Source organism: Tyto alba, unplaced genomic scaffold, assembly GCF_018691265.1.
Source record: "Tyto alba isolate M040663 unplaced genomic scaffold, T.alba_DEE_v4.0 Super-Scaffold_40, whole genome shotgun sequence".
In the NCBI taxonomy this organism is placed as follows: domain Eukaryota; kingdom Metazoa; phylum Chordata; class Aves; order Strigiformes; family Tytonidae; genus Tyto; species Tyto alba.
In genome coordinates, this window is record NW_024881316.1 from 42,825,224 (window position 1) to 42,851,530 (window position 26,307).

At 42.5% G+C, this 26,307-nt stretch overlaps 2 protein-coding genes across 4 annotated transcripts in view; one reads left to right on the forward strand and one right to left on the reverse strand.

The window, feature by feature from the left end:
- MFSD2B (major facilitator superfamily domain containing 2B) overlaps positions 1 to 5,813 on the forward strand; it is a 41,355-nt gene extending 35,542 nt beyond the window's left edge. The window contains exons 12-14 of the mRNA XM_033005024.2: positions 379 to 522; positions 2,112 to 2,288; positions 3,319 to 5,813. Coding sequence (XP_032860915.2) covers positions 379 to 522; positions 2,112 to 2,288; positions 3,319 to 3,376 — 379 coding nt within the window. The 3' untranslated portion in view covers positions 3,377 to 5,813. The remainder of the gene's footprint in view (positions 1 to 378; positions 523 to 2,111; positions 2,289 to 3,318) is intronic.
- An 8,587-nt stretch (positions 5,814 to 14,400) lies between these two features.
- LOC104355571 (WD repeat and coiled-coil-containing protein) lies at positions 14,401 to 26,034 on the reverse strand. Of its 3 annotated transcripts, none has more exons than XM_042803494.1 (4): positions 25,872 to 26,032; positions 20,964 to 22,845; positions 17,136 to 17,253; positions 14,401 to 15,024 (listed from the first exon to the last, which is right to left on the reverse strand). In XM_042803494.1, the coding sequence occupies exons 2-4, from the start codon at positions 22,824 to 22,826 to the stop codon at positions 14,753 to 14,755; spliced, it is 2,253 nt and encodes a 750-aa protein (XP_042659428.1). In that variant the 5' UTR covers positions 22,827 to 22,845; positions 25,872 to 26,032; the 3' UTR covers positions 14,401 to 14,752. The 3 variants fall into 3 exon arrangements, with proteins under 3 accessions (XP_042659428.1, XP_042659430.1, XP_042659429.1); XM_042803496.1 differs by lacking the exon at positions 14,401 to 15,024 and adding an exon at positions 17,744 to 17,832 and having other exon boundaries at positions 17,143 to 17,253; positions 25,872 to 26,034; XM_042803495.1 differs by lacking the exons at positions 14,401 to 15,024; positions 17,136 to 17,253 and adding an exon at positions 17,260 to 17,832 and having other exon boundaries at positions 25,872 to 26,033.
- Positions 26,035 to 26,307: the final 273 nt, after the last annotated feature.

The following is a 26,307-nucleotide window of genomic DNA, read 5'->3' on the forward strand; positions in this document are numbered from 1 at the left end:
CAAAAGAGTTATTTCAGAGTGAAACTATTCAGAGATTCAGAGTCCCTTAAAATCTTAAGAAACATGGGTTTTGTTGTTCTTTTTTTAATACCACAATTTCTGATTGGAATGACAGTCAGTCTAAAGAATTTTGTGACCTCCCAGCAAGTGTTTGATAGTTTTTCAGCTGGTTTTCTACTTTGTAATATGAGGCCATGTGTTTTTACACAGATTTTTGCCCTCCTGTCCAGCAGTAGGACTTTTTGAACTGGATTCTTTCAGGTGCATGACTACATCAATCTGATCTTAAAAAGGGAGGAGGGGTGTACTCTGTCAGTAAGTTTGGACTTTGAAAAGAGCTTTTGGCTTGCGTTTTCCTTTTATCTTGCTCACCTCTAGGTCGATGCTGCCTGATGTTGTTGATAACTTTCGCCTGCAGAACCCTCATGAAAAAGGACAGGAAACCATTTTCTATTCTTCTTTTGTTTTCTTTACCAAGATGTCAGCAGGAATTGGCTTGGGAATTTCTGCAGCAGGCCTGGAGTAAGTAACACTGTGTTTCCACTTAGTGGATCTACTCTGAAAGCATTTGGAGGTTATTCTGCCTGTACCCTGTGGAGTTAATTGCCTTTTTGCCCTGAGCCTGGAAGTGCCAGCAGCTCCAGAGGTCTAACCACTAAAGACAATATTGTTATCCTCTAGGCCAGAACACTGAGCATTGTTTCCTGCCCTAACATGTTTCAGTTCAGAAAGATCTGACTTCCCTTTAGATTTTCCTCTTTCCAAATTACTCCTGTCAATTTGAGTGGCTTATATGAATAAAGAACTAAACATGAAAGCTCAGGAGATTAAGGTCCCCCACAAGTAGTACAGCTGCTTTGTGCATTCCTTGTTGCATCTGGGTTGGACTATATAATACGAGCTTGTAAGTATTTACATGGATTGGAGTGCTTTCAGGGGTGCCCGGCAGCCTCTTCAGCACAAAAAAGGGTCACCGACCCCTGCATGGTTTTAGGGAACTGACCACTGAGCTGAGTCAGAAACACAGTCTTTCTCACAGCTCTGCCCATTACCTAGACCACGTCGGTTTGGAAGATGCTTTGTGTTCTCCTTCCACTTTTGCCTTCTCTGTTCTGATTAGACAGACAGGTTGAGAAAGTGGTCAACCATCTCCTGCCTTGCTTTTGTGCATGACCCAGCAGGAAGGACCTTTGCCTGCAGCTGCTAGGTTTCTGTATATGTACATCACACAAACAGGCAATAAACACTTAGAAGGGAACTTGTCTGAAATACTATTCAGCCCTTGGCTTCAGGTTAGGTTTCGGTAACTAGAATGTTTTGCTTTAGGGCCCTCAGCTGAAACTGCTAAATAAAAGGCAGTGCTTGGCTGAACATTTGGGGCTTAGGAATTTTAGATGCTTAGTGCTAACACCCTCAAACAAATCGCTGTTCAACAGTTACCCCTTTTTCAATTGCATTCCAGTTAGCTCCCAGCAGTTTGCCAAGACAGATGTTTGTGGGAGAAAACAGAAGACAGATGCCAAGTGAGCTGTAGCTTTCATAGGTGCATGTTCAGAGGAAAATAAACTCATTCCACAAATTGGGAATGGGAATTTGAGTATATCAGCAGTTGTGGGACTGCATGGAAGCCCTGAATCTATGAACTGTAAGTGTGTACCTAACTCTAAGCACTTGAGTAAATTTGTCTATCTTGAGAAGAGTGCTTAAGTGTGTGCTTAAATTAAAGTTAATTATTGCTGTTGAAATTGGTCAGATTACTTGCATACTTTTAAAGCGGAGCCTAAATACTTTGCTGAATGTTAACAGGAAACAAATAACATGGGATTCCATGGGATTCCATGCTCCTCTTAGTAGGTAAATGTTACACAATACTAATGAGAAAATACAGAGGTAAAGCAGTTATCTGAAATTGATCACAAAGGTGAGATCTGAAAAACAAGATTTAAAACATGTAATGAGTGGAAGGAAAAAGTGAGGTGCAGGGAAAAAATGTGAGAAAAGTCTCAAAGAGTTTTGGAGGAAAGGAATGACTCAAGAAGGGGAGCCTTTGGATGAAAAACTGCCTTTTAGCTTTGAACATACACACACCGCTGTTATTTTCATTTGTTTAGGTTTACTGGATACAAGCCAGGGATATGCAGACAATCCAACGATGTGATCCTCACACTGAAAATCCTCATTGGAGCAGTACCTGCTATCCTCATCCTTGTAGGTTTATTTATACTTCTTTTCTACCCAATCACTGAAGAAAGTCGGAAAGAAACAAAGCTTGCGCTTGAAGAGTTAAGGTAGGTTTGAACTGGCAGCAAACATCAGTAACGTCACCACAGTAGCTCTTAGTCATACTGGGCAAAATATTATTAGCCACCAGCATACACCTCTATATTCCTTATAACAAAACAAAACAAAATTCTATTAATTTAATTATTAAGTGAATGGCACCATTATATGATTCAGTATCTTATTTTTGTAGTGTAGTTCTACCTGCTTAGAGGATCGTTTATCAGATATATTGACTGCTGTATTTTACTTTTTCTCTGAGGGGGCACAAAGCACTATTATGGTACAGTGTTTCAAGCCAGAAATTAAGAATATTCTACATAGATTACATTTCTGGAGAAAATGTGAATAGTTACAATTTACTTTTATATAGAAGAAAATGGGATTCTTGACTGCATTCTTGGTGTTTATGGCATGTAAGAAACATCCAAACCATTTAGAGGCGTAGGCAGGAAAAAGAAAGGGCAGTTTTGAGTGGTTCTTTCCCATTTTACCCTATGACTCTCCCTTCCTCCCCTTTCCTCCCTCTCCAAAGAAAATCATGCCTAGCTCAAAATCATCCACCTCTGTCAAATGAAGCCTTGGTATACTGAGGACATACATAAGAACAGTCTATCCTAGGAGATTGATGGATTAAATAGCAAAATATGTTGTTATTCTGTCTTGGGTTTTTTATCCCAAGTTACTGGAGCTGAAAACTGATTCCCATGCTGAGGGATCAGTTCCAGGGCCTAAGCATGGGCATCTGGGACCACTTCATTGCCTGAAGGTATCTCAGATACCTGCCTGGGGTTGGCAGATATGGCACAGGCCTCTTGGGCATCAGGTGCTTTCCTGAGTGGCAGCTACACACCGGAGGGGACAGGCTAAACAATCTAAAATGGGACTGGTCCCTCTGTTTAGGTACTTTAGTCACTATCTATAGCAACCATACCTTGCTTGTGGTTCCCAGTTGTTTGAGATTGCCAAATGTAGCTTGTTTAGTTAGCAATAAAAGCCAGAAGTCCGTTCATGTATCATTTGTTCTACTTTTAACAGAAGGAGCCATCAAAGCACAGAGAACCCGGATGACCACAAAGAGGACATCTCGGTCTGAAAGCTTTGAATACACTGCCTTTCCAAATGCAGTCTCACATCCCATGCACAAACTCTGTGAGAGTATTCCAGGTCATTTCTCTGCTCATATTTTGTCAAAATGGATAAAGGATGATTCTGACACAGTCAGTAATGAAATCAAGAGAGGACACCACTGTGCAAAACACATATCTAACTCCCTGCACTGTGCTAAAAAAGACATTGCAGCTGTTGAGGAATGTAAGCTATTGAAGGCTTGGAGGGGTTTTTTGGTTTGGTTAGTTTTTTTTTTTTTTTTTTCAGTGATTAACAGAAAGCTGTGATCTCATTGTAGCAGGAGATTCTGTGGACTTGTAGGTCAAGAGAAGAAAGTGTAAATGTGATGTACAACCCAAATTTTAACTTGTGATGTATTACATCCTTAAAGGCTGGGATGGACTTGGAACATAATCTCTACCTATAAATTGCACACTAGTGTGTTTGGAAAGCACTTGGGAATCCTGAAGTATACTATATAAAGTTAGAATTTACTTTGTTTTGAAATTAAGCAAATCACTGATGCAGACATGTTTGGAGGATTTTCCCATGAAGAGTTTTTCTGAAAGAGATTTTGATGTAATTTAACTTCATAGATTTTATATGAAACAGAACCTCACATTTCCCATTACTGGAGTTCCTTGCTTCTGAAACCTGTAAACTGATCTTTCAGATAATAAGTACTTAACGTTTTCAAAATCAACATCTCCACTCATGATACCCGAAATCGGTAGTGCCTTCGAATAATTAGACTGTGCCATTCAGATTTCTGTAAATTTTGGCCTTTAAGTAATCATGATACTCACCCATTTCTCACGTGGTGTAAGCTCTCTGCCTCACAAAACACCATGGCATGGCTGTTAAATCTCAGCTTGCACACTGTTTTATAATAATGATGCTGCACCTCCATTTTAAATGGTGATTTTTTTCAGTCAGAATGTCATCATGCTTTAGGTACGTTTCTACTTTAGATTCACACTGCTGAACACATTTTGTAAATGGAAGACACCCCTAATCTCAGGCACTTTGTGGAGCACTTAAATTCAGACCTTGTCACTCTGGGCTTCTTCTGTAGCCAGTGGAGATAGAGACCTCCAGAGGCTGGCTCCAAGCTTAAGCTGAAATAACTGGACTCTGAAGACTTATCTAAATCTGGAAGGGAGAGTGATAAATCCAAGAGCTGAAGGCCTGGACGCTTTGAAGAAATTAGCACAATGCAAGACAAGACACACATTTATAGCCCACTGGCTTCACTGTATGATTATGAGGGAGGGTGCCTTTATTTTATACTAGAAGTGCCTTTGGAGGACTGGCTTGCCACTGTTTGGGAGCACTTGCAGTGGGTGTCACTGGAGGCAGCGACCACAAGGAACTTGCTCAGGGCTATCTGGGAAGTGACAGTGCTGGGACTGGAAGCTGGGATAAAAGACACTGAGAAGTAAAATCACTGCATCCACTGAGAGTCCCACTAAATTTAATACCGAAACAATTTCAGGCAAGTTTGAAGTCTAAGGCCTAATGAACTGTTCTAATTCAGCAAAACACTTATTTATAAATGAGATTTTAAGGATATGTTTTGAATGTGCATGGATAAGAGTTAACCAAGTTTAAGACTTCTGTTAAATTGACATCTAAGGCTGGGGTTGTTTTGTTTCGGTTCTTGGACAAATCAAGATTTGTATGCCTAGGGCATATGTGTTTACAACAATAAAAACCATAAGCCTGTTTACAATTTTGAGTCTGATGGGATTTGAAATAGCAGATTTACTGCACTTTGAAGTAGGTAAGTTATGTAGTAATATCGCATAACTCCAAAACATCATAGAAAATAGTTTTAGGCTTTGATTTATTCTGTAATATTTGTGTGTTTCTGAGTAGTCTTCTTGGAAAACAACCAGAAGTCCCAGTAAAGGCTGTTAATGTTTTTTTAATGAGTTATGTTTTCAGTTGCTAGAAATCTGTAGCTACAAGGCAGTGGATCCATGTCAGTTTATGTAAGCTGAATACTTAGCCCAGTGATAAAAGGGTGCCAGAAACTGCTGGCTGTGGTTGATTGGACTAATTAGAATGTAGCTGAAGATACTGTTTCTAGACCAGTTGTGCAGTTGCCTCTAAACTGCACAATACCCAATCTGAATTCAGTCTCTTGCAAGGTAAACTTTGTTGATTGTAAGTTGTTTTCCTCTTTTCCAGAGATACAATGTGATATTTATCTAACAGAGATGTACTCAGTCCTCACTTTGCATATGGTAGCAATAATAGGAACTTCCAAAATAAGAAAGTTCCATAGATGCAATGTAGCAGAGTATTTTTATATTTTGAAAATCTCATTAGCTTATTTGATTATCAGAGTTGTACTTTTGTTAAGAAAATGAATGTATTTTTGTAAGTAAAAAGAATGGAATATTAAGTGCTGGGTAAGATTATTTTTTGTAATTTTCTTTTTTTAGGGCTCAGTCTTGGTGCTATAAAATGAATTAACTTTGTCTCCTTGTCAGTTTTGAATTATGTGTATGCCTTATGTACATTCAGAACGTGTGACTGAAAGAATCAGATTCTTATATTGACAACCATTCAGATTAAATGCTAATCTAATGTAAACCCCCTGCCTTGCACTGATTGGCAGTAACAAGGGCCAGGCTCAGTCCCCAGGGGTTCTCATTCAAGTAATACCCAAATACAGTCGCAATAATATGGGAGATTGAATTAAACCAGCTGGGTGCCTAATGGACAGCACTTCCCCACCTGCACGCCAGCAGTTACAACAAATGGATTTACACAAATAGAGGAAGAAAATAAAAGGATAACGGAGTTACGTGTCACCGGGTAGTTCCCCGTAAGGCAAAGCGTGCCCGTTCCTTGCCCTTGCTGAAGCACAGTGATGGCAGCCCAAATCTGCTGTATGGGGCTGATTTCTGGCGCAGCCAGTAGCTGAGCTAGTCACTGGTCATCTCTTCCAGCTCCATTGCCCATAGAGTTTCTGCCTAAAAATAATACTGACACCTTCCAAGGTTTATACTGTCTTCCTGAGCACTGTGGCTGGTGATCAGTCTCACCATGGGTCGCAGCTGATGGCGTAGGTGAGCCGCTCCTCCCCAGCCAGCACCAAAGGAGGGGGCTGCTGTTAGCCACCACCACCAGCTGTGTCTCCTGCTAACCATGTTCTCCCGCCCTGCTGTGCCCTGTCTGCCCCTGAGCTTGCTGACCTGCCACAGCTTAGGTGGATTAGATCGCTTGTGCTGAGTCCCCCGCTTTAATAGGGGAGTAATACCACCTTGGACATCCTAGTCCTTGGGGAGTCCCTGAAGGCTGGGACCTTTGGTTTCAGGTCATTGGGTTTTCAGTAAGGGCTCTGTAGATTTGAGAACTAATTCCTTAAGTCACTCCTGCACCTTATAAGACTTCCTGCTAGATTCAATCCCTGTTGCATCTTCTCATCTCTATTTGCCATCTACATTCCAAGTAACATAGTTGAAGTGGGCAATGTTTTAAAGCCAAGCCCTGTTTTTTCGGGTTCATAGTTTGCTGCCAAATATCACTTGTTCATCTCCTTTTCTGCTTGCCTTTGGGAGCTGTAGATAGAGAATTTAAAACTAAATCAATATTCTTTAAAGGAGGAGTTTTCCTGAGGGAAACTCGGAACATTTAAGACCTGGTATTTGTTGTCCAGCTCTTTGAAGTTGTAGAAGAGAAGGCAAGTTAGTTCAGTCTCATGCATTAGGACACAGCCAGTAGCAGTGTGGTGTGTAGTGGTCAGTAACATAGCTCATATGAATTTCATGTCATACTTACGTAAAAAAACAGACTCAAAGTGGTACAATACAGTCTTTCCCTTCAGAAGACTTCTACACTGATTGATGGAAAAGTTGGCTGGAGTCATGACTAGCAGGGAAGGGAGAGAGTTTTCTGTTTTCCTGCAGTTTCTGGGATCACAAGTTCCTCATGCTGCACTGAATGCTTTTTTTTCCACCTTAACTCTCTGTAAGACCATGGGTCTGATACCTAGCAAGAGTGCTGACTATTATGGTTACAAAAATGTGTATGTGTCATAGGCTTAAAGTATGAAATCAGTTAGCTTTCACATCATTAAGCACTAAATCTGCTGCATAAAACAGATGGTAACTCACTGGGAAGCTTCATTCAAAAGACAAAGCACCAGCATGTATCTGTCCCTGCGGCAGAGGAGGAGACTTTTTGCTATACTGCACCTGAGAATTTACAGTCTCTGAAGACACAAACTGGCATGACACAACACTGAACAAACAACAGAGGGAAAATGGCCCTAGAGCTGTGGCACTCTGCAGAAAATTTGAGTCCTCGGTATCATTTCAGAGACATTTTCAGAGCAGCAGTCTCTAACCCTAACTGGAGAGTAGCTGTGCTGTTGGATGGTGGAGAAATGTGAATGTTTGCTCTAGAAGTGTGGAAACAGAAATAAATCTTATTTCCTGATCTGTTTCTCGTCCCAAATGATGTTAGACAAGACTGTGAATTTCAGCTACACCTTTCAGTTTTCCGTCCTCATTTTTGATGTGCTCTGCTGTAGATGGTGAGGAAGGATTGCTTAGGCCCTATGGAACTGATAGTCACTTGCTCAGCTCCTCTGATGGAAGAACATATTGGAGACCCAGCACCCATCCCCTGCCAGCTCGTTTTTTCTGATGTACATGGAATCATCTACATTCAGCAAAGGATCAAAAGGATTTCCTTCACACCTTAGTATTCTTCATCACAGACTTTCATCTCTGTTTTACCTAGAGGATGTTTTCACCTGCCTAGGGCCAACTCAGGCCACCAGCTTGTCATCATGATGATTGAACCAGATTTGCACTGGCTGAGAAGTTTTTACCCAAATTGGCTGCAGCCCACGAGGAAGTATTTCCTTTGTGTTTCCAAAACAAATTCACCCTTTGGTTATCGTCAAAGTCATTGAGAAGAACCTGCACATTTGCCACATCCAGCAACTTCAACAATTCCACCGGTGCCGGCCATGTCAGATTGTGAGTCTCAGTGCATAGACGTACCTGCTGACATCAGTGTGGGGTGAATGCAGAACTGTAGCCACCTCCAGAATCCTGGAAAAGTCTCAGCTGTGCTGAGCTGGCCAGACAGAGAGAATGGGAAACTCCAGAATGCCCTAAGTGACCTGCTGAGTTGAAAAAACAGTCATAAGACAAGCAAGCTCCCTAAAAACACCCTGCAATCCTCTCCTAAGGGCTCTTGGATTGACATCAATGACTGGGTGGAAAGACATTAGATGTGGTGATCCCAATGCCACATGCAAAGCAGAGGAGACTCGGAGAATCAGTTAACACTTTCTGGTTGCCAGATCCACACACTCAGCTTGTCCCTCCCTGATTCCCTGCCTGAGCCCCTGTTCATATAAAAGCAGATGAATGGAAACAGCAGCAACTTGAGCCAAGAAATGATCAGCAACTGCAGCAAACAGGGTGGAATTTCAGTGGTGGAGCGTTCCCAGGAACTGGACAGTCAGCAGAAGCAATGCTATAAAACCTAAGACAGACTTATCTTAATTGCTCTGGATGTGAGACTAAAATAACGAGGAGCTTGATAGAGAGTGCAGTTAGAAAACATGCTGGGATGTCGGCCTTCTCCATGTCATAGCACAGAAGGGAATGTGTTTTGATCCTGGCACTGTGAGTACTGATTGCAGGCTTGGTGTCTGCGGACAGCAACAAGCCAATGTGGAAATGCCCGACAGACCAGCTCTAAATGAGGAGAACCAGTAGGCGGGTGTAGGCTGTATTGCACAGGGAACTCACGCAAGATGCACAAAGGGAACCAGAGTTCAATCTTTTTTTTTCCTTCGTTTTATTTTCAGACCCCACCACGTTCTCTCTGGTTGCCAGCAGACCATACTGTTCTTGTTGCCTACAGGGTGGACCCGAGTAAAGGAAACTATGCTAAATCCAGGACCGAAACATATCGCAGGGCAGACTGAGTTAATCCAGAAATTAATAGAGACAACATAGTTTTGGAGTAGTCAGTGGTGGCACTTGGTGAACACTGGTGTGCCTGTTGGCCCTGCTCAGGTGGTTGCTCAGGGTCCCTGGAGAGCCAGATATCCCTGAATAAGTAATAAATACTAATAGCAAAGAGGGGCTTAGAGATCTTGCAACAAACCAGGGACAGAGTAGGCAACAGGTTTAATTCATAAAACCCATTTTGTGTTGGGCATATACTGCTACTGGAAGATAATTCATTCTTCCACTGCCAGCTGGGGTTGGAATCCCACTTTGCCAAAAAAAAAAAAAAAAAAAAAAAAAAAAAAAGAGCTGCTAGGGGTAAAGGAATTAAAGGAATCACAGCACCTACCCACGTTAGAAGAAATAGGATGGAGGAAAAAAACCCCTCACTTTCCAACTTGTTCTTGTACCTCTCTGGTTTTCTTCTTCACTTATTTAATTTGGAAAACTCACAGCTGCTAATTGAGGATGAATAATTTTATTTGCTCCTGAAGCATAACACTCCCACTGGGGATAAAGCAATGGCACATGGTGGGACTTTGGCAGCAGAAGCTAAACTTGATTTTTAAGGTTTCTAGCTTCAAGAAGCTTTGAATTTTTTATGTCTTTGGTGCCTGGTATTGAGAAGCCATTCACTTGGTGTTGTGTTCTTACTTCTGCAGAATCGAAGAGCCAAGGATCTTTGGATGAGATGATTTGTCATCTACTGGTCTATGTGATGATTGCTACTGGGCTTTGGCTTTCTTCCCTTTCCTTCTCCCTTGCTAACAAGAGAGCAATAAAAAAAGAAAAAAAAAAAAAAAAGAAAAATAAGAGGTGCTGACAGTAAGTAAATAAAACCATCCAAGATGAATTTCAGAACACCTGAGAGAAGGTGTTTTTTCCTGAAAACAACAAAAGTGATTTTTTAAAATTAAAGAAAACCTCCATGCAGCTCAGCCCATCTTAACTGCAACTGCTGCTCAGCGGCCATGGGAACAGCAGGACTGGAGTCTCGTGCTACTGGGAGAAACTTCTAATAGAGGTTCCCAGCAGCGCCACCAATAAAGCTGCCCCAAGGACAGACGACCAATGTAAAGATCATCCCTCAAGGCTTCAAATTATTGTTTAAAACCTCCCACGGCATCTTTTCAATGCCATTAACTTAGTCTCCTACTTAACATTCACCAGCAGCCAGAGGACTACCGTGAGCACAGGCCTCAAGTAGAGGCAATAGAGCTCTGAGTGAAGCTGGTTATTGGCTCCTTAACGTCACCCAAGTGTCTGGCCGACTTCAGGGGAGTCGCGGGCTCAGAGGTGCCTGCTGAGCTGCGGACCTTCGTTGGGAAGCTGCACTGAAAGGGGATGATCCTCTGTTGTCCAGCTGACATCAAGTGCTCGGTGCTACTGCTGGATATTTATGGATGTTATACATATGATGAACGTGATAATGCTGAAAGAAATTCCAGATACATTCCATGGAGCATATGGATAATACGTGTAATTAGAAGATAGAAGTAGTAAGCTATTAACTACACATGACGGTTAGACACATTATATATAATGACCACATTAGTGTACAACCACCATAGCAATATGTACATCTGAAAATGTGCTTATGAGGAAACTTGCATTATCACAGGCTTACCTGGTTTATCAGTGTTAATTCACCTTTTAAAGTTTGGGGGCATTGTAAACAGAATGGAAGTCTCTGATTTGAGATGAAAAAGATCATTTAAGGCTTTATCTTTTTCAAAGGCCCTGAGGACACAGGCCCTCTTCATACAGATTTGAACAAAATCCACATTCAATTAAGAACCATTGAAAGTTTCAGTAAAAGAAAATTAAATGAAAAGTCAGTACATGAATATAAGATTTTTAATATTTCATCAAAGAGATTTTGAAAACCATTAGCTGTGCATTTCTTGGACATAAACCCAAATGTAACTACGACTCTCTCTTCAAGATCAAGGGAAATTCTGGCAAGTGCTTTTTAACTCTCGTTGTACACATGTCCCCGTCCCCAAGCTTATGTGCATCAGACACACAGTTCCTCATTGTCAGCGTAACAACTTGTACCATCTACAGCTGTGGACACAGGGAAATTTGCCTCAATGAAAACCAAGCTCAGAAGACGACTTGAAACCAGGTAAATTAGGAGCTCTACTTCAAATGCAACTCCCAGAATTCATGCTTCACACGGCAAGAACGAGCCTGAAGTTGTCCTGAAGGTAAATAACAATGCACATGAGTAAGATAACGGCTCTAGTCAGTTTTCCACTAGTTTATTCACTCTTTTTTTCAGATGAGAGATGTTAATTAAAACAAAGGTTAAAATCTCTAAGGTTTTGTGTATGAGTGTTACTCATACATGAGTGTATTTGTGTAATGAGTATTACATTTTAGTGTAATCTTTTCTAACCCTTTTGATGAACTATCTGGAAGAAATAAGCTGGTAACCCCACTAAATTTATTCATAAATAATATTTGGCACACCTGTAGCATTATGCCTTACATAACCTTTACAAAAGGCTATTATTAACCCATATTACAGTTCAGCTGAAATAGAAAAAGTACTTAATTTACCAACGGTATCTTAGCAAGACTGTGACAGCCGTATTTTCAGATTCTACTAGTTCCTGCCCCCAGTCCCCCATGTTAGACCATGGTGACTTCCCAACTGCTCACACATCCCTCTCCAAAGTTTTCAGCATTGAAAAGTAAAGTCTCATTACCACTAGTATAACGCTTGATACATCTTCAGTGATTTGATTTAGGCCTTTGTTTAATGTTCAGCTTTGGTGCAGACCAGCCCATAGGGCTAGAAAGGACTTGATTAGAAATAAGCAATTCTCTTCATGTAAGGGTTTAATTCTTCTGAGATTCCTAGGGTTATATTTCAAATGCAGTAGTTGTCCACATGCACATAACACACCATGTAGAGCTAGTGCAATCCCTTGACCAAACTATTAGCAGCTTTTAGAGGCTGACTTGCTGTGTCTGCTCTAGTTGCCCAACACGGCAATGCCCTGTGCGCGTGTAGCTCCTGGTGCTCACCTGGGGAGCTGGAAGGGTCCTACAAATCTGTCTGGCGTAACCCAAGACTGAGCACACTTCTGGTGGGAGACATTGTCTTTTGTCAATCTAGAAATACTACAAATAGATGATAAATCCAAAATAAGTAGCTAATTTTTATACACCGTTTGGCTGCATAGCAAAATGACAGAAGCAGCATTTGAGGCATGTGCAATTCAAGGCACCCTCTCGGGCCAGTGTGGGTGGCAGGTTTCCTGCAGAGCCAGGAGCACTCAGCCCTATCCCTTCCCTCCCGTGGGCTAGTGGGGTGTTGAAACCAGGAACTGGCATGAAAAAGGGCCATCAGGCAGCTGAGGAGAAACATGGACCATCCCCAGCATCCAGCCTGCTCTGAACTTGCACCCAGTGCTGAGGCTCTGGATTCAGTGACTTGCTGGTGAGAGTAACGGTGATCGTGGGCCACCTCCTGATTAAACAGTGACAATCACTGGGAGCAGATGCTTCTTACATACAGGACGAAGCCCACAATCGCCAAATTATTTTACCTGTTTTTCTCCTCCCCTGTTCATCAAAAACTGTTAACTTCTAGTTGCACCACATGACACAGAAGGCACTTTGCAGCTTTTGCTAATGTTGTATCTTTAATATTGTATTTTGTGGACAGATGATTTTTGACAGTGGCCATATTACCAAACAGTCAATAAGGAAAGATTATATTAGCCCCGAGACAGCAGCTCCAATTCTATAATCTTGTCACTTGATTCCTTCTCACGCAGTAAATGCCACTGTGAAAGCCTGATGAACTGCTTAATGTTATCATGGTAACAATGTTTATGGGTAGCAAGCTTGGATTACTCTTATCTTCCATGCTGCAACCTATGCTGCATAAACTTGTGCTGTTTTCTAAATTTCACCTTTGCATTTGCTCTCTCTCTCACTACAAAAGCCCAGAGAACATTTTCTTCTGTCAACCTTTAAATTGGATGTTCTCAAGGTGATGGGTTATTGGAGGTTATTGGACTTCCCTTCTGCTCGTTCAGCATGTATCAGCTATGAAAATTAAAATAGATGTATTGAAGGCAATGCTGTTAACAGTATTGTTTCAAAGGTAATAGGGAAAAATTTCAATATGAAGAGATGTTTAGAAATATTAACTAGTACATGTTTAGTTATTCAAATATAACTGAAGTCATTTTATGCCTGGGATGGAGTTAGTTTTCTTTGTAGCAGCCTGTATGGTGCTTTGGATCTGTGACCAAAACAGCATTAGTGACCCCCAGTTTTGGCTATTGCTGAGCGTATTGAGGCTTCCTCTTGTTCCTGCTCTGTCCCACCAGCGAGGAGGCTGGGGGTGCCCAAGCAGCTGGGACAGCTGACCCCAGCTGCCCAAAAGCATATTCCATACCATACGACGTCGTGTTCAGCATATAGAACTGCGAGAAAGGGGCGGAGGTTCAGAGTTAGGGTGCTCACTTTCCCAAGTAACCGTTATACATGATGAGGTCTTGCTTTCCCACAAGCTGAACAGCTGCCGCTGGGATGTACTGAATGAAGTCCTTGTTTTGCTTCGCTCACACCCACAGCTTGTTTCACCTATTAAACACTCTTTATCTCCCCCAGGAGTTCTTCTTGCTTTTGCCTTTCCAATTCTCTCCCCTGTGCTGCACAGGGGAGCGAGCGAGCGGCTGGGTGGGGGCTCGGCTCCCAGCTGGGCTCAGCCCACCCCATAAGATGACACACATTAGAGTCACTTCCCCAAATCCACGCAGAGAAGGAAGCACAGAGAGGCATTACTGGTGGGCACAGGAGGGGAAAAGGGCCTTGCTTCTACACACTGTGGATAGTCCACACGGTCATACTTTGTCCCAAACTCCACGTACCAAAACTAGTGCTTACACCCTTAGTCACACCAGTGCAAACACACACGCACTTCCACAGGCACTGTTTCTAAATAACAACAGTGTAATATTTCAGGCTTTGACAGAAGTGAGGAAATGGGGGACAATGCAGCATTTTCAAGGATTTCTTTATTACGCAAGTTTACTACTATCTAAAAACACCAAAATATTGAAGACCAAGATGGAAACATTAGCTCAGAAGCTTGTAAGAACACCTGTTTTCAACCACTGATACAAAGACCTGCCCTATACTGCAAGAGGCATATTTAAAAAACACTGGTCAGTATAAAAAAAGTGAATGGTTCCAAGGATTAAATAAATAATTTACAGTGATATGTAACATAACAAATTATGGAAATCCAACAGATTTCAGACAGACTGTTGTTTAGAAGTTGTAGTCCTATACAGGACATTTAAAAGTCTCCCATCACAAGACAGGCATTACAAAATCACTGTCAAAAATTACATTTTACTGCTGGGCTGTTCTGAAGGATTGCTGCTGTCTAAGGTCTTGGAGGAGCAGTCTCTGAGGACTTCCAAAGAACTCATGATATCCAGACTTTCAGAAGAAGTGGGCCTACACCCTTCTGTAGAACTGATGATGTCCAAAGTTTTGGAAGAACGGGCACTGTAGCCTTTCGTACTGGCGTCTCTTATGACTATCTCCTGCAGGGATGTAAACATTAACGGAACAAAGCCCTCGCTGTCCGCTGTGAGAACAATCCAAGATGAACCTGTGAAGACGTGTAAATGTCTGTTTACAAGTTTTCCTGTAATTAGGTATGTTTAAGATATAAAACATATTTCTTCTAAAATGAAAGTTAAATGCTTCTGTATATTTATAGTTTTTCTAGGAAAAAAAAAAAAAAAAGTACGAGGAGATTCAGGTCATACAATGCCAAAAATAAAGGACAGTTATTGACTATGCGAAACAGCTTTCTGACAAATTTTGACACTAGCATATGAGACTATAATAAGTGCACGCTTCAAATAAGGACAAGGAATGAAATTCTGAACAGAATTCATAAACATCCAGACTTGGTTTTAATTAGGTATTCATAAACTACTTCATGGTGCTTAAGCTGTGCAGATACTGTAAAAAGCAGAAATTTATTAAATTAAATAACAAATTAATATAATAAAAACAATTTAGAAACTGCTTTTATTATGTCATTTCAATATAATTAATTCCAGTAAATACGAGGAAAAAATACTGTACAAACCCCATGTGTCTGGTCCATTTGCTATTTGAGTTCACATCATCATTAGCATTATTTTTACAATTTGAAATCGTTTACTGAATCCAAAACACTGACTTCTACCAATTTATATAAACAAGAAAATTTTCATACTTTTATCTGTTAAGCTGATGAATAAATTAAATAGAGCTTGTGGGGGGTGAGAGAATTAAGAGGAACGTTTCCAGCTGTTTGTAAATTTACATTATGTAACATGTCACAAGTAAGGTCACGAGAAGATTGTAGCTTAAAAGCATACAACCCTTTAATCTTTTGGCTTAATATCTCATTTAGACCGAACTTTAAAATCAGTACAATTCTGAAGTTTGAAAATACCATTCCTACTCTGCCCATTTATCTAGTAATACTTGTAAAATTAATAAAGAAGCCTAACAGTCACACGGTTTGCTTTTAAAATGTGTCTAGTAAGGCTAGTCATATGCATGATGATTACTCATTCCTGGGTAACCAATTCTGTTAAGTTTACATTTTTAAGCTGAAAATGAGAAGTTGAAAGTAATGCAGGTAATGGGGATGCTTTTCTTGCCAGAAAGAGAAGTTGTTAAAGTCTGATAGCTCAAAATAAAATTCCAGTCTGAAAAATTAGGAGATCAGTCTCTACAAAACTGCCTACAGGTATCAGTGGATATATCACACATTTCTGGCTTGTGCCACAACATTATTAAAAGAGTCACTGTGTTTCAATGATCCTGCAATAGGAAAACTACTAAACTAATGTAAGATAGTGGTAAGAACCTCTTCAAGATTCAATCACTAGCGAATTATCTGACTGCAGTTTTATCTAGGTATTGGAATACTAAACATATTCCAACAACTACTTAAAGAAAAATAAAACTTGCACAATGGTAAGAACAGCAGCCTTAAGGCTTTGGGATAGTTGTTCAGTGATCTGCAAGTAGAAAGCAGACAATGAAGGCAAGTAGCTGGAATATAGTACAGAGAACATCTGTAGTAGTGAGAGATCATATCCCAAATGTACGCTTTCTACCTTTGCCAACAGTAAGACACTTAGAATTAACACACACGCATACACTGGGTGTGCATGGGGTGAACGGCTAACAGCAGAGAACACCACAGTAATAAGAGAGGTATTTTCCTTCACAGCAAAAACTGAAGTGAAACACACTGCTAAAATTTCCAGAGCTACTTTTGTGTTTATAAAAAACTACTGGATTTTTTAAGGGAAACCAGATGCTAGAACTACAGATTAAAATATAGAAAACTATATTCCAAAACCACCAATCAACCCTAACCTCCTCATTACTCAGACTTCTCTATTTAGAATAGCTGAAAACATAAATAAAATGCAGGGTGACAGTAATTTTGCTGTATAACTGGCTACTTGGTAAGGGGGTATCAATATATAAAAGTTTGCTCATTTTTTTTTTTATACTGTAAAGATTCTTCTCAGTAAAAGCCCAGAGAAGAATCTTTACATTATAAAACAAATGAGCCAACTTTTACTAATAACCTTTCATAATTTATTCCTTGCTTTTTTTCCAGATGGAATTATGCCCATTGCTACTGCTCACTGAGAACATCACATGTGTTTAAAGTGTTTGTATTGTTGGATAATTATAACATACCATGTTGCATTTCTACAAGAGAGAGATTAAATATCTGCTGGACTATATTTAGACGGAGTTTACCACCACAAAGAATAACAGCTCGTCTTTCATCTGAATCACTTCTGGAAAGCTGCTTCTGTAAATTCAAGAAAGAATCATTAGATACCGTGATGTATATTTAAGCAGAGATATGAAAATGGCATTAATCAAAACAGGATCACAGACATGCCTTCAACTACATCACTTCCAGCAAGTCAAATGCTACATTCATTCAGACCTATTTGCAAGATTTATACATTAAAGTCTCAGCTCACAACGAGATGATCTGTGAGTGAAAGCAGCAAGTAACTGTGCTAATTCATCATGTGCCAGAACAACAGGAGAAGTGATCATACACCGCTGCTGAAGAAACCATGAGCTTCATCCACAGTGCAATCCTGACTCTCATCCTACCACCTGTGAGGGACATTTTCCTGAGGAGTCTGTAAGGCTGTAGGTTGTAAGGCTGCAAGTTTTCCATCCTCCCCCCTCCCTGATCCACAACTTAAGAAGAGGTGGGAAATCCTGCCCATGAATGTTTGGGATGAGGAAGAGACTGACAGATCAGAAGGGCTTGTTTGTCTCACCTCTGACCATCACTGCCCCAGGCCTTAAAATCCAAAAAGCGTCTTCAAAGCATATCTCCCCACGGGGCAGAGCAAAGCATTTTTAAAATCTGCAAAAGATCAGTTGTTACCAAAACTACAAACTCTGTCTTTGTGTAGGATCAAATTCACACAGCCACGTCACTTCCCAGGAAGCCTTGATAACATCTCTGGGTCACGACAAAAACACGAAAAAGTAAATTCTGACTCCTTTCCCATGCTGTGGATGGACCCATCCATCCATAACGAGGTTGGAGATGCACACATGCTCCTTGCCTCCCTGCATTAATAAACTCTCCTCTTGTCGTGGTTTAGGCCTGGTTGGCAGCCAACCACAATGCAGCACCTCTCTCTCCCTTCCCCTCCGGCAATGAGAAGGGACAGAGAGCCAGGCTTGGGGTTCGAGATAGGACTGGGATGGGGAAAAATTCCCCTTTATGATCACGAGCAAAAGGCAGACTCATTAGGGGAAGAAAAAAAGAACATACATTTATTACAGACATTAACAACACGTAACAGAGTAGGACAGTGAGAAGCATTGCCACATCTTGAGAACACCTTCCCCCCACCCCTCCCTTCTTCCCGGGCTCAGCTCTGCTCCCGATATCTCTACCTCCTCCCCCAGTGACGCAGGGGCAGGGAATGGGGGGTGCAGTCAGTGCTGCCACTTCCTTCATGTTTGGTGAGGGGAGTGTCTGAAACTTGTTCCTCCTGCTCCATCGTGGTCCCCCTCTCAGAGGAGACAGTCCTCCACAAACTTTCTCCGACATGAATTCCTCCCATGGGCCGCAGCGTTCCCCACACTGCTCCGTCATGGGTCACTAACTTCCTCCGACTGGATTCTCTCCCACGGCTGCAGCCCTTCCCGAGCTGCTCCAGCGTGGGACTCCCCCGCATGCTGCAATCCTCCCAGCACTGAATTACAGCAGCGGGGCTGCCTTTTCCCATGAGACCCCGGCCTTCTTCGGGCACAGAACTTGATTAGCCGAGCAGAAGCCACAGGCCACAAATCAATGTCTGCTCCACCGTAGATCTTCATGGGTGGCAGGGGGGGGCCACCCTGCCGTCTCACCACAGGATACAGGGGGGTCTCTGCTCCGGCACACCTCCCCCCTCCTTTCTTCCTCCGTTCCTCCACTGACCTTGGTGTTCATGCAGCTGCAGCAACTCCTCCTCACAAGTCCGACTGCCCGTCACCACGTCCCTTCTTAAATACGTTATTGCAGAGGAGCAACCGATTGGCTCAGTTTCCAAACAGAAGCGGAGCTGACTTGGAGCTGGGGGAGCTTCGAGAAGCTTCTCACAGGGGGCCGCCCCGATAGCCCCCTCCCCTGCCACCAAAAAACTCCACCACTCACTCAACCCAGAACACCTCTCCAAAATTTGGGACATCTTGGGTTTCCTCAACATTTTGAGAAATACAGATAATAACTTGGACAGTAGAGAAATGATCTGGGCTCAGCACACGAGGTGAGGGTCCCTCTTCGCCTGTTAATGATTTCTGAATCAAATGTAATCTGACTATAGTTCTGACACAGCATTTTCTGCCAGACTTTCCAAAGTCACTTGTAATTCAAAACTGAAATGTTTTTCTTGCCACAAATCATCAGCAATCAAAATATGTAGCATTATTTTAATTTGCAATGCATCTCCACCCAAGTGTAGCTAATCTAGCTCTTGAAATACCAAGACAAGCTGATATGTAACTCAGTTTCAAACTATATGTAAAAAGAGAGCTGAATATAAAAATGCAACAAAAATTTGTGCTACCTCAAATTAAAGTAGGCTTCTAAACAAACACCTCAGATAAGAGACACCAAACTTGCTGAGGGAAACTTTCACTTTTCAGAGTAATGCCCCACGGATAATTAAGATTTAAGAGAACTGGAAAAATTAGAGTTATTACAATTATTAAACATTTACATGGAAGACAGTGAAGAGAATGAGGGAATATGATGTAGGACCTGAGAGTTCAAAAGTCGAGAATTATAATTTTTTGCAATAAAGCTGAAAAATAAGAGCTTATTGAAAGGAAAACATCAGTTTAAGTAACTTCGAATATTGACTAAGGTTTATTAATCTGAACTCCAGAAGAAACCTAGTAGATTTGTGCCATGTTTTGATAATTGGGTAACTTACACTTTCTAGCATGAGATTTAGAAGTGCCTTCTTTCAGCCAAGGAAAGCGTTTTTCATATTAAATTTGATTTTAAATCCATTCTTAAGCTATGTTAATGGAATTATCTATTATGTCCCTAAGGGTCTCTTTCTTTCTCAGCTGGCGCTCTCAATACTAATTAGCAACATTTCAGTTTCAGAGCCAAAGCATTTTTCTTTTTCTGTTTCAGTCTCCATTACTTGAGTTGCCCTCACAGGAGGACGGGTGATGGATACTAATTCCCATACATAGAAATTTTCACTTGTCCAAATTTCTGAACAGAAAGATTCATAAGTTGCCTAGGAAAAACATTACCTTCCTAGAATTTCATACAGGTCTTTAATTCTGCAACTGAACGGTCATGGGTGGGTCCCCAGGAGTCTCACCAGCCTCCGTGCAGAAGGAGCCAAGGGGCTCAGCCCAGCACGAGGTGAGGACAGGGAGCTGCACATTCCCAAATATTACATCGCTTGAAAAATACTGAAAGCCTGCGGAGTAATGGGACTTGTAACATTAGTCCCACCTACAGGAAAAGGATGGAAATCTAATCTTACTGACCATTATATGATAATGTTTGGGGTCTTTTCCCCCTAAATGCTCTGTTTTTACCACTGGTACAGGTAGCTGTGCAAGAATGAAAGCACTACTACAGCATCCATTTGAAATAGCAGTAATTTTAGATACAGAGGTTTAGTTTAAAAAGTTATCTGAAATATTTCCCTCATTCTATCTCCCATCAGAGAAAAATACAAATACAAAGTCTTAAAAGAACTATAAATAGGGACTGAGATGCAATTAGAGGAAGACTAGGGAAGAAGGACAACAAAAACAAGGCCAGCTTTCGTAAAGCCTTCATAAGTTTCCTACCGGATTCACCTGCCTGCAGTGAGATCATTCATATGTACCAAATTTGCACATACTGAACATTCATAGGATGTCATCCTTCCTGTGCATAATCTGACAAGATTTTGTGGTTTAAACCCATACAAGGAACATACTTCCATAAAAAGATTTTATCATCAAGGCTTCCAACATTAAAATTACCTGGCAGATGATGTTGATAAAAGAGGGTTCCTGAGAGGGTGGGTACACTGGAAGATTTCTCTTCCCAGATTTTAGCAGCTCAGTTAATTCACAGAGATGATGCTGTAATTCAGAGAAGTTACCAGACAGTTTTTCTACATTTTTTGAAAAGTAACTTGCCTCCTTTTCACTTAATAGGTTATTCTTGTAAGAATTTGGTATTTTGGATGCTGAATCTGCCTGCCTTTTTGGAGATGTTGGCTTGTTAGAAAACGCCAGTGACGTGGCAGACAGTGCCACAGTCCGATTAACCGGTTCAGCATCGAGAGACTCAACAGCTGAAGGAAAATTCATGGAAGTCTTTTTATCTTTGAGGTCACTCATGTTCAACAAAAAGCTTTGCTCATAAACAGGACTCTTAATTTCTTCAATGAGTTTCCTTCTGCTGGTAGGGGACTGAACAGCAGCACGATCTGGTATCAAGAGTCCACGGCTGAGAGGGTGAACATCTGTAGAGAGACCATGAGGTATGTTTGAAAGGTTCAAATTGGAGCTCCCATTAAGCAATGCGGATGTTGAAGGACCCATTTCAAATATTAGTTCCTTGATCATCAATCGGATCATATATTTATCTGATCTTGAAGAGGGAAGAAATGCAGGGTCAGTGAATTTTTGTCTTCCAACCAGTATCAGTAGCAATTTATTGGTCAAGAAGCACAAACCCTTTGGTTTCTCACTTTTCTCTAGCTGAATTTGTTGAATATTGGGTAAATTGGATGAAGTCAGTGAATACACTAAAATAACATTACAAGTATTGGAGGCAACTGATACAGTTTGAGTTTTCGGGTCAAAAGCCATTATATCAGGAACCAGAATGCCTGGGATGCTAACTTTTTTGGTAGTGGTAACCTTTCTTTCAAAGGTCACCAAGATGAGATGTGAAGAATCTTGGCCACTTCCTGTTAGATAGTCCTTGGGCCTCAGGTGAAGAAGAGGACTGGAATCAGCACCATGCTTGCTAGAAAGTAGGTGAGTTAGATCCACAGGAGATGTGACAACAGACAAGGGCTTTTCAGAGTCCAGTGACCTCCTCCCCCCATCCATGGAATACTCTTCCTCACCGCACAAGCTGGACTGCGAGGGGAAGGACTCTGTTTCAATGCTCACTGGAACTTCAAATGCAACACCAGCATTTAAGCCACAGATCTTGTCTAGAGGAAGCTCGGTGGCAACAGCAACTTGGAAATTCAGAGTAGCTTCCACAGCACAGATGTAGCCTCCCACATCAAAGATTGGGCAGAAAGAACAAGCATTCAGTGTTTTCTGAGCATCATCCCAAATATAAGAATGAAGGGCACTGCCTACTCCCACAACTAAGCGACTGCCTTCCTGCGTCCAACAAGCACAGTGGATGAGACCACTGCTTTTAATATCTGCTTTAATTCTGGAGTTGTTGAGATGAACAGAGTGTAAGACAGAGGCATCCCGTGTAGTTAGCACAGCCAAGATCTCCTTCTTCGGATGCCACACGCAGCCTTGGGGGAGCACTGGGAACGGCTCACTGATGTCACATATCTGAGAAACTAAGAGCTTGTTTCTTTCTGTAACGTTAAAACAGAGCTTCCAAATGGTGATATGCTTTTTATGTTGAACAGCGAGCAGAGCTGGGGCGTCAGGGGGACACGGGCCCCAGTAGAGCCCATGGACATGTTCAAACTGACCGACAACACTTGAGTCACCAAATTTTGGTTCTCCATTATGAAGGTGTAAAGAAGTTAGTATCACCTGTTTCCCATCCGTCCAGGCGATACCATGCACTGGGTGAATTGCTTGGTGTAAGGCATTAAGGCCAGTTCTCAGAAGCTTTGCCTTTCCTAGCTCCATGATTTTTAATGTGAGACATCTAAACAAATTAGAAAGAAAAAAGAATTTATTTTAGACAATAGAGGACAATACCTGTACGATTATTTAGCTTACAACCCTGTCAATGCTGGACTCTTCTTTCCTGTGAAGTCAATTCACACATAATGTTCATTTATGCTTAATCCTCAATCCTAGAATTATGATTCCACAGTGAAATGAAATTTTAAGAGAAAAAAACTTTGCTGTTCACAAAGGCTTAGCCTGCTGCATCTTCACCACAAGACCAGGCCTTTCATTCTAACTGACATGTTGCCGATTCTCAGAATATTTTCTAATGACTTCAGTATTAAAAATTTTCAAAATATCACTTCTTACTCCCAGCTTCATGGACCATTTGTCATCAGATAAAATAATCCCTTACAAGTATAACCAAGCATTAATGTATTATCTATAAATCTGAACCTGTATTAAGTGGGTGAGAATGAGGCATTTGTATGGTTATTCCAGAGAGCCCTCTAAAAAAGCAAATGCAATTTTGAATAAAGTTAGGATCGAAGCAGATTTTTCTGAAGAAATTAATGAGAAAAGAATTTAAAAGAACTTAGAACACAGGAGGGGGACAGACCCATCTACCTCAGGCATGAGCCATACTATGATAGCATATGAATGACTTTCAACCTTCAGCATCCTCTAATGCAGTGATGATTTTTTTTTTCTTTTCTTAAGTGATTCAGCACCTTTTTGTCAAAGTTCACAAGCCATCTTGTAGCTCACTACTGTTTGGTGGGTAGAAGGGATGAAAACAGTAGGCAGCTGACTATGCCTGCAGACTGGTATTTCCACCTACCTGCATATCCATATAAAAATATACATACATTTTTAATGCCTTTTTTTTTTATAGCTACAGTAATTCTGGGGACATTTTTATCATTTGGATATTGCTTTAGGAGTAATTACTTTCATAGTGTCCTACAAAGTAGAAATTACTATTTTATAGAAAGGAAATAAAACCACGGAAAACCTTCATTATATTGTTTTTGAAAAATGGGCTACATGATTTGCCCGGTGTCTCAAGAGAAGCCTTTCCAGTTCTCTCTACATAGCATAACAGCTTCAAGACGGAGAATGGGAAACTGCCAGCAATAAATATTATCTGTAACCAGGTGTCTGGGACATCCAGAAGCCATATGCAAGGCACCAAAACTTCAGAAGGGTTTGGGATTTTACACATATTTCTACTTTTTGAGCTGTGAGCAATCCCTAGTCTGTGCACAGAAGCCAATTCAAAGGAATCGATGGCTTCCTCGCTGAAGATTCTCCATAGGATTTGTCTCAGCTTCAAAGACATGGCACAGAATTAGTTGCAGCTTCGGTAGGAAACATGAAAAACAAGAAGAAAGTGTTTGAGAAAGTCAAATTGTCAAACTGGAAGGGTTATCACAAAGTGCAGGGCCTGGTGCTACTTGGATTTTAATTAACTATTTGTGGATGACCCCAAACTTGGAGACGGTGATTGGAAGAGTGGATTTCAGAGACTAACATTAGACTGAAAAAGTTATGTTATGATGATCAAGATAACTTCTTCTCAAACTAACAGCAAGTGTAAAATAATATACTTAGTAAAAAAGAAAAAAAATCAAACATGGGTACCTCTTCAGGAATAATTCCTTGGGTAGCAGTATAGTAAAAAAGGATCTGGATTACAGTGGATCACAAATTGAGTATTTCAGTAATGTGAGAATGTTGCCAAATAAGACGGTGTCATTCTGTAATGTTTTTAAGAGGGATGCCATAAACAAGGGAGATAATTACCCCAGTTCCTCCAAGCTAACAGTATCTCCACTGCAGTACTGTGCCTAGTTCTGAGTTTAACAGTTCAGGTATGATGGAAATGCTTAACAGATCTCAGGGACCAGAGCAACAGGAGAAGTGAGTTCACTCAGTTTGGAGAAGATTGCGAGTGAAAATGTGCCAATACCCACCAGTCTGCTGGCAAAAGAACACTGACCCATTGTTCTCCAGGTCTACTCTGGATAGCACAAGATAATAATCAGCTTAGTTTCAACAAAGGAGATTTAGGTCAGCTGTTAAGGAAAAATTCTAACTATAAATGATCGTAAGCATCGAAGCAGGTTACCTTGGAGAAGGCACTCCATGAATTTCATAATCTGTAAGAGCCAATTAAGTAAATGTCTGTCAGGGATAAATTTAAGTACACTGGATCCTGCCTCATGGTTAAGAGAGCATTCGAAATACTTCCCAATCAACTTCACTATCTACCTGGCTGTCCTCTAAACTCCAGCATAACCAGCCTCAATCTCATTAGGCAACCTCCACTTGCAGGAAAATCAAAACATCAGTTGCTCATTCTTTAGTGCTCCAAATCACACGTAGGTTGCCGAGCAACACTTGCTAACGGGAGATGAGAATGTGCCTCGTAAGGAACGCTGATACTAAGCCTGCCGGGCCATGTGGATGGTTTCCTGTGATACAAGAGATGCTTTACACTATGCCCAGCAGACCCGGGAAAGCCAGAGCAGCAGGACACGCACTGGGCCCTGTGCCCAAACCCCGTCACTCGGCCCACCGCCACTCCCTGCGGCGCAGGCCACGCTGCTCGGGGTGCCAAGCTGTGCCGCCACCAGCGAGGCTCCCGCCAACCGCCTCCTCACCGGCGGGCAGCCCCCTCCACAGCCGCCCCGGCCTCGCCTCACGCCCTCGCCCCCTCCCCGGTTCGGCACCGGGGCTGGTGACACGCTACCGTCACGCCCGTAGGGCCAGGCCGGGATGCCCGGTGAAACGCGGCGCCTGTCCCCAGCCCCTCTGGGCGGCCGGCGGAGCGCTGAGGAGACGCTGCGGGGGATCCCCCGGCAGCCGCCACCGCGTCCGGACCCCGGGCTGCCACGGCGGGGGAAGGAAGGGAGCGCGCCCAAACCCGCCCGCCCGCGCCGCCACCTGAGACCCGCCGCTCTCCTGCGCGGGCCCGCCCGCACCGATATTCCCCACCTCTCCCAGCAACCAGCCCACCCGCTCCTTCCCCTCCCCGCCACGGGCCAGCTGCCTCACCCGCCCGGTAGCTCAGCCCGGCTCCGGTGAAACGATTCCCACAGCCGTGCAGCGCAGCCCGGAGCTGGGCCGCGGCGGGCCCCAGGAGCCCAGACCGGCCCCGCCTCCCCCGCCCAGCCCCGCACGGCCAGCCGTGGCGGACGGGCAGCGGCACTCTAGCCGGGCACGCCTGAGCTCTATGCCCCATGCAGCCGGCGCCTACAGGGGGCGGGAGATGGAACTACAGCTCCCAAGAGGCAGCGGGGCGGGGCGGTGACGCGCGCGCCCCGCGGGTGGCGCGCAGGGTCCCCTCGGGGCGCCCCAACGGCCGCGGCCGCCGCTGAGGTGACCGGGACTCATCCTCGCCTTCCCCCCCGGGGGGACATGTCCGACCCACGCACCCCCCTCCCTGCCGTGTCCGCCTCCGTGCGGCTCAGGGTGAGGCCTGAGAAGGGGC

Coding starts and splice junctions, on each gene's coding strand:
- LOC104355571 (XM_042803494.1), bottom strand. CDS start 22,826: ATGGAGCTAGGAAAGGCAAAGCTTCTGAGAACTGGCCTTAATGCCTTA. Junction 17,254..20,963: donor TTATCAACATCATCTGCCAG/GTAATTTTAATG, acceptor TTGAATTTACAG/AAGCAGCTTTCCAGAAGTGA. Junction 15,025..17,135: donor TCTTGTAGAAATGCAACATG/GTATGTTATAAT, acceptor ACGTCTTCACAG/GTTCATCTTGGATTGTTCTC.